The sequence below is a fragment of the Cucumis melo genome, chromosome 6 (genome assembly GCF_025177605.1).
Source record: "Cucumis melo cultivar AY chromosome 6, USDA_Cmelo_AY_1.0, whole genome shotgun sequence".
NCBI lineage: Eukaryota > Viridiplantae > Streptophyta > Magnoliopsida > Cucurbitales > Cucurbitaceae > Cucumis > Cucumis melo.
This window is the reverse complement of record NC_066862.1, coordinates 22,430,634-22,437,709: the sequence shown is the minus strand read 5'-3', so window position 1 is coordinate 22,437,709 and position 7,076 is coordinate 22,430,634. Positions and strand designations below refer to the sequence as shown.

The 7,076-nt window shown below is 33.3% G+C and overlaps 1 protein-coding gene across 4 annotated transcripts; it reads left to right on the top strand.

The window, feature by feature from the left end:
• Positions 1–2,273: 2,273 nt before the first annotated feature.
• Positions 2,274–4,791, top strand: LOC103491782 (F-box/kelch-repeat protein At3g27150). 4 transcript variants are annotated; one of them, XM_051086838.1, is made up of 2 exons: positions 2,274–2,440; positions 3,351–4,791. In XM_051086838.1, the coding sequence occupies exon 2, from the start codon at positions 3,360–3,362 to the stop codon at positions 4,629–4,631; it is 1,272 nt and encodes a 423-aa protein (XP_050942795.1). In that variant the 5' UTR covers positions 2,274–2,440; positions 3,351–3,359; the 3' UTR covers positions 4,632–4,791. The 4 variants fall into 4 exon arrangements, with proteins under 4 accessions (XP_050942795.1, XP_008450091.1, XP_008450092.1 ...); XM_008451869.2 differs by having other exon boundaries at positions 2,326–2,910; XM_008451870.3 differs by lacking the exon at positions 2,274–2,440 and adding an exon at positions 2,456–3,188.
• The last annotated feature ends 2,285 nt before the right edge of the window (positions 4,792–7,076 follow it).

The window sequence follows — 7,076 nt, the reverse complement described above, 5'->3', positions numbered from 1 at the left end:
GCATCTTCTCTATAATTGGTTTTCCTTCTAAAATAATGGGAAAAAAACTTCAAAAGGGGATTTGTTTAATTAGCATATCTTCCCCCAATGAATAGGACAAACATAATATGGTTGCATCACTTTCCAAAACTATTTTTGTATCCCAAAGCTTTTCTTGGAGCTGCCCATCTTAGTCCTTTTTTGTAATTTTCCATGTTTTTTGGGTTCCTTAGTGACCTAGGCGACTCCAAAACATATTATTCTTTTTTATTCCTACTAAAGATCATATATTAAAATATTATTAACCTCTGCTCGTATACATTAGAATAACAACTTTGGCACCACTTCAACTTATTTAAATGCAAGTGAAATGAATAAAGTTGTAATGTTAGGTACCATGTTCTTCACTGACTTCATTCCAATAGTTTCAAGCATTCTCATTTTGGTGTATGTTATTTAAAAGGGTATTATATGAAGTTAAGTTAAATATAAAACGTGTTAGAAGTAAAAAAAAAAAAAAAAGAAATTAATTTTACTTCAACTATTAACCTTTCAAAAGTTTCATTTTAACTCTTGAACTTCTAGGTTGTTTTAACAAAAAAATTTCATTTTGTCTTTGTAGAGTCACCAATATTTTCAATGAAGGAATTGAATATCCTAATGTGTTATCGTGTTCTTTGACTTCTTAAAAACTAGAAATACAATAACACATTAGTTTGAGTTGAGTTGGATTGGACATTCATGTTTCATAAAAAACAAGCCGAACCAACCCGAATTTATTATTAATTTTGAAAATATGTTTGAAAATACTATTATATATACATATATTTTTCTTCATTTATTCTCTAATAACTTAAAAGAAATTTTACTTTGGAAAGAGAATTTTGATAATGTAAATTGAGTTTGAGTTGTTAATCTTAATTCAATATATGAAAATAATTAAATATAAAAACTTTTGCATGTAACACGAACTAATCCATACCAACCCAATCCAAATGTTTCATGGTTGGATCGATTGGATTGAGTTCATTATTCAACAAGTGTTATTTAGGTTGAAAAAATATACAACCGGACTAATAGAGTCTAACAAAATGTTTCGAATCCAATTCAACCCAAATCATAAATGCTCAGATACATAGATGTAACAAAATCTTCTGGAACCAGTAGTTTTTCTCCTTTAACAAAGATCCCATCTGTAGAAGTCACCTCTACAAAATTAGAGAAAATGAAAAGGAAAATGTTTAGAGAACTCTTGTCTGACAAAAATTGGGAGACAATATATTAGTGGTCAGATGAATGATTTTATTCTTTTTCAATAAAGTGAAAAAGAAAATCTTAAATATTATAAATTGTGGTTTAAAATAAAATTTGGGGTCAATTGGATTTATAGGTCATTTTTGAAAAAAAGAAGAAGAAATTGTCAGTTTTCATGTCATTTAATAGTCATATCACTTCGAAGACAGAAAGAAATAATAAGAATAATTAATTAGGTAAAAAAAAAAAAAAAAAAACTTTTTTCTACTTCTGTAAGGCTGTAACTTGTAAACAATATATTGAAGTCCTCAGATTTTTGGATCTTTTTCTTTAGTTTTTTCAAAAAGGAAAAGTTGCATCTTTTTGTTGATGGAAGAAAATAAAAATCAGATCCCACCAATCTATTTCACAAATTTTTGTTACTATTAATTTCAACAATTACTGTTAAAAAATTATCTATTGTCTAACTAAACACGTGATGAGATAAGAAACGTGCTACACTGGATGAATTGTAAGCCGATGTTCTAATTTTAGTTCAAGACATTGAGAATGGTAGACCAACAACTAGTAAAGCCACTACAAAAATGTTTTAGGCAAAAAGTATCTTAGTTAAGCATCCACTTTTCTTGCTTGGACAGCTCAACACAAAAAGATTTTTAAGTTTAATTACATTAATGCTTCTACCCTCCACTTAAAATCTCCAGTTCCATTATGTGTCAAACCATCAATCAATTCAAGAATTTAACTTGATGGATTGTAATAAATTTAATTATGTTGATATATAAAAAAAAAAGGGTGAAAAAGAATATGAAACACTTGCATTGGAGGGTCATAAAAATGGAACCTTTTTGTCATATTGTGCATGGCGATGGCGATGGCGATGGGAAGAGTAATTGGAACAGATAAATGGAAATCCATCGTAGAAATGAGTAGGAACCCATTCCTCTATTTTCCTAAATCATCAAATGAAATGGAAAAGTAAAGAGTTTTTGAAAAGGAAGTTGTTTTTTAAAGGGCTTTTGATTAATTTGTGTCACACTCAGTTAGAGAAGGCCACTCTCTTCCTTTTCATTTCTCCTCGTTCCCTCACTTATCAAATATAGTGAACAACAAACAACCAATCAAAATCAGAATCTCCCCTTTTTCTCTCTCCCAACAACTTAAACCCAATATCATATTGTTTTTCCAATGGAGTGGAGTTCCAGAGGTGTCCAAATTTCATCCATTGCATTTTTCCGTTTCAATTAGTGCCCATTTTTAATTAATAATTTTGCTTTTTTGAACTTTTTTCTTTGAACCCAAAAACAAATCACCTCTCTCTCACTTGCTTCCTTCCTAAAAGTAGGCTTTGAAATTGTATTTTGTATTTGCACTTCAACTCTTCTGTGTGCTCTTCAAGTTATACTGTTCCTCTGGCACCATTATTAGTACCACCTTCACCTCCTCTCTTGCCTCTCATTCTTCTCTTTGCTTTAATGGCCTCCTCTTTCCCTTCATTTCCATCTCTCTTTACACCTTTTCTTCTTATTTTTTTTCTTCTTCTCCTTCTTCTTCTTCCCCCACTTCCATTCTTAATCCCTACCACCTCTCACGCTTCGGTTCTTTGATTTTCATCTTCGTTTTCAGAATACCCTTTTGCCCATTTCTTCTCGTATTCCGTTTTGCTTGACTTTTCTGGTAAACCCCTTCTGTACTTTTCACTCGCTGATTTATTTTAATTTAGTTTGGTTCGATTTTATATCTGGGTTTCTTCTGTAATGATTTGTTTTGTGTTTTGGTATAGCCTGAAACTGTCTCAAGTGTTTGATTTCTGTTGTTTTAGAGGTGGATTTTTCATCTGTTTTTGGCGGTTGGATGTGGTTATTTAAAACTGGCCCTTGAGGTGTTTGTGTTCTTTGCTTGACTAAAAAGTGATTTGGGATCTTTGTGGTAGAGTTTGTTTCTTTGGTCTTTATGTAAGTTCTCTTTGATTATTTAGCATTTGGGAGTTATTTTTCTTTTTGAGGTGGAATGTTTCGAATTAGAAACTGATGAATTGATTGAATATTTGTAATGGAAACATGTTCTGTTTCTTGTCTTAAGGGCATATGTTTGTATTTATTGATTTTGTATTGCAGTGTTGATCAATGCATAAGGATAAAGGTTTAAAAGCTAAAGAAGAAGGAAAAGGAAAGTTGTGTAGGTGTAATGGTTTAAGGAAGAATAAAGATATGATGTTTGGGGATTTAGTTCCCCGTAGTTCCGCACCACGATTCATCAGGGACTGTGGTGTTGGTGAATCCTCGTGTTTGAAACCTCAGGATGCAGATTATTCCATTCCTTTATTTGCTGATGAGTTGGAGCTTTCAATCTTGGCTAGGTTTCCTCAATCCGAGCAATGGAAGTTGTCTTGTGTGAGCAAGAGATATTTAACTCTTGTAAAGAGTGGTGAACTATATAGGATTAGGAAAGAAATCGGATACCAAGAGTCATCTGTTTTCATGTTAGCAAGTGGGGAGAGCAGCTGGATGATGTTTGATCGGACTTTTCAGTCGTGTCGTAGGCTTCCTGTCCTACCATCGGATACTTGCTTTTTGGATGCAGATAAGGAATCACTTTGTGCAGGCACAGATCTTATTGTTACTGGTCGAGAACTTACAGGAGGTGCCATTTGGAGGTATCAGCTGGTTGAGAACAAATGGACCAAAGGCCCTTCTATGATCAGTCCAAGGTGTTTATTTGCATCTGCCTCTTGTGGTTCTGATGCATTTGTTGCAGGAGGGATTGCTCTAGAGTTCAGCACGGAAGGTGCTTTTGGTATGGGGATGGAATATGGACAAACTGTCTTGAACACTGTAGAGAAGTATAGTCCTGAAAGTTCATCATGGGAGCCTCTCCCGAATATGCACCGGTCGAGGAAAAAGTGCTCGGGCTGCTTCATGGATAATAAGTTCTATGTCATTGGAGGAAGAGACAAAGATGGAAACCATCTCACTTGTGGCGAAGTCTTTGACAAGGAGAAAAACTTGTGGGATTTGATTGAAAATATGCTAGAAGACACCCCAATTTCAACTTCTCAATCGCCTCCTCTTGTTGCAGTTGTGAACAACGAGCTCTACTCACTCGAACCGGCTTCAAATGAGTTGAAAGTGTATTTGAAAGAGAGAAATGAGTGGAAGAACTTGGGTCCAGTTCCAGTTCATGCTGTTGTAAACAAAGGTTGGGGAGTTGCATTCAAGTCACTGGGGAGTGAACTTCTGGTGATTGGTGCATCCGTAGAATCATCTACAAACAATTCCATGAGCATATACACTTGCACCCCAGATCCAAGGGCTGACCGATTGCAGTGGAAGCGTCTTGATGGCGGCACAAACCATCTAAGTCCATTCATTCTCAATTGTTGTGTCATGGTTGCTTGAGTAAGCCTTTATCAAATCATGCTGGTTGTCTATGGTGTTCAAATAAATAAAACGAATACCTTATTTGGTACTCGCACTTGTCATTGTCTTCGAGTTAAGTGGCTTTTCTAGATTTATGTCTTCGTAATCTACAAGATAAGCTTGTTGAATTTATCTTTTATGGCTGAATTTATCTTTCAGTGGTCTCTATGATTTCATCTGTTTGATCCATCTTTCAACCCCCAACCCCTTAAAAAGAACATAATAGGAAGTAAAACTCAAACTTTATCGCCAAGACCTGTCTTCTTCTGCAATATTTGGTTGGTCGTTTTACGATCTTGTCTAGAATGAGGCGCTTCAGTGTCCGCTTCAAATCTTGTATTCAAATATGTAAATTTTCTTATTTTGAAAGTCAACTTCTTCCCTTTATCAAACAAATTCACCGTATTTGTCATATAAAGGTCAAGTTAATTCTTTGCCTAAATTTTAACATCAATATATAATTCATTCATTTGCTAAACTTTCATAACTCATATTAAATAGTATCCAAAACCATATATAAAATTATACAAACTAGACTTTAAAACCACCAAACTGTCTTCAAATTTATAATTAAGACAAGGAGGGACGATACTTTAGAAATTAGCGATGAAAACCATATCCAAATAGGATTACCAATAGCAGTGTTTGGTTGTGGCATCTTCTCTATAATTGGTTTGCCTTCTAAAATAATGGAAGAAAAAAAAAAGACTTCAAAGGGGAATTTGTTTAATTAGCATATCTTCCCCCAATGAATAGGACAAACATAATATGGTTGCATCACTTTCCAAAACTATTTTTGTATCCCAAAGCCTTTGTTGGAGCTGCCCATCTTAGTCCATTTTTGTAATTTTCCTTGGTTTTTGGGTTCCTTAGTGACCTAGGCAACTCCAAAACATATTCTTCTTTTTATTGGTACTATAGATCATATGTTAAAATATTATAAAGCTCTGCTCATATACATTAGAATAACAACTTGGTCACCACTTCAACTTATTTAAATGGAAGTGAATTGAATAAAGTCGTAAGGTTAGGTACCATGTTCTTTACTGACTTCATTCAAATAGTTTCAAGCATTTGTCATTTTGGTATATCTTATTTAAAAGGGTATTATATTGAAGTTAAAAGTTAAAAGTTAATTATAAGAGGTCTTAAAAGTAAAAATTTTGTAATTTTACTTCAACTATTAATCTTTCAAAAGCTTCATTTTAATTTATGAACTTTTAAGTTGTCTTAACAAAAAAAAATTATTCTATCTGTAGTTGGATTTTATGTCCTAAAACTCGTAGTTTGTAATATAAATCATATTCTATAAATTGGTTATTGATAAAATTATTCTAAATCTTGGATCCATTAAACAATTATTGAGAAAACTTGAACTTTATATAGAGACATAAAAGTGGATCAAATTCGAGTATATAGCCTAAACGATCTATAGTATATGAATAAGGTTGGACACCTTATTGTAGGGACACTATGGATGTAACCCGCTTTGTAGCTAATACAAACGATATGATCCTGAATCGTTCAGTAGAGACATGAAAGTGAGGGCATCCTATGTAAAGAGTTTACATAAGACTGAACTATGAAATAATCACTTTTACGTTTTGACATTATTTACTGTTTAAAGTTGACTATTTCATTTATTGATGACTTAAGTAACTTAATCTTAATCTTGAATTAGCTATGAACTTATGTTCGCATGGGATTATTCTTTGATCTGCATAGATGAGGGCAGCTATTTAGCGTTTGCCCAATAAACCTCCCATTTTAGAGGTAAAACCAGGTAGATAGCTGGGGACATAAGGTATAAGATGATATTCACTCGAATCCGTTATAGAGTTAGTAGATAGGTTGTTCCCTTAAACATTAAATCCAAGTCTTGAACAATGGGCCCCATCCTCTCATTGGTCCAAAAGGGATTTGATTTATAGGTTAGACCTTAAACCAATTATTCATTGGAGGATCAGTGGGTCTTAAGGAACGAGATGTAATCTTTGGGGTAAAATAGTTATTTTGACCTAATCGAGATTATGAACAACTTGTGAAGGATAAGCTTACTGATCAGGTTATATTAGATGGACACAAATATATCTATAGTGAAAGGAGTACAACTACGAGACTTGAGTGGAATGATCCATTAGTTAATGCATGTTGATTAGCTCATTCTAAAAGAGTTTAGCCAGTTAACCTTGGATCATTGGAACCCATGATCTGTAGGTTCATTAGGTTTCCTGCTAGCTCATATGGAATAAACCTAGAACAATATGATGGAATGAGTCGAATTGTTCGAATTAAGTGAAAGAGAGAAACTGATAAGTATATGTGATATCGTTGATGGTTATCAGATTATAGATAGAGCTTTATGTTAAAATGAGATTTAAATATTAAAAATATAAATGCAGATTCATACTTGGAAGCTCGAAA

Bases quoted from the DNA above. Each gene is read 5' to 3' on its own strand.
- LOC103491782 (XM_051086838.1), top strand. From the start codon at position 3,360: ATGCATAAGGATAAAGGTTTAAAAGCTAAAGAAGAAGGAAAAGGAAAG.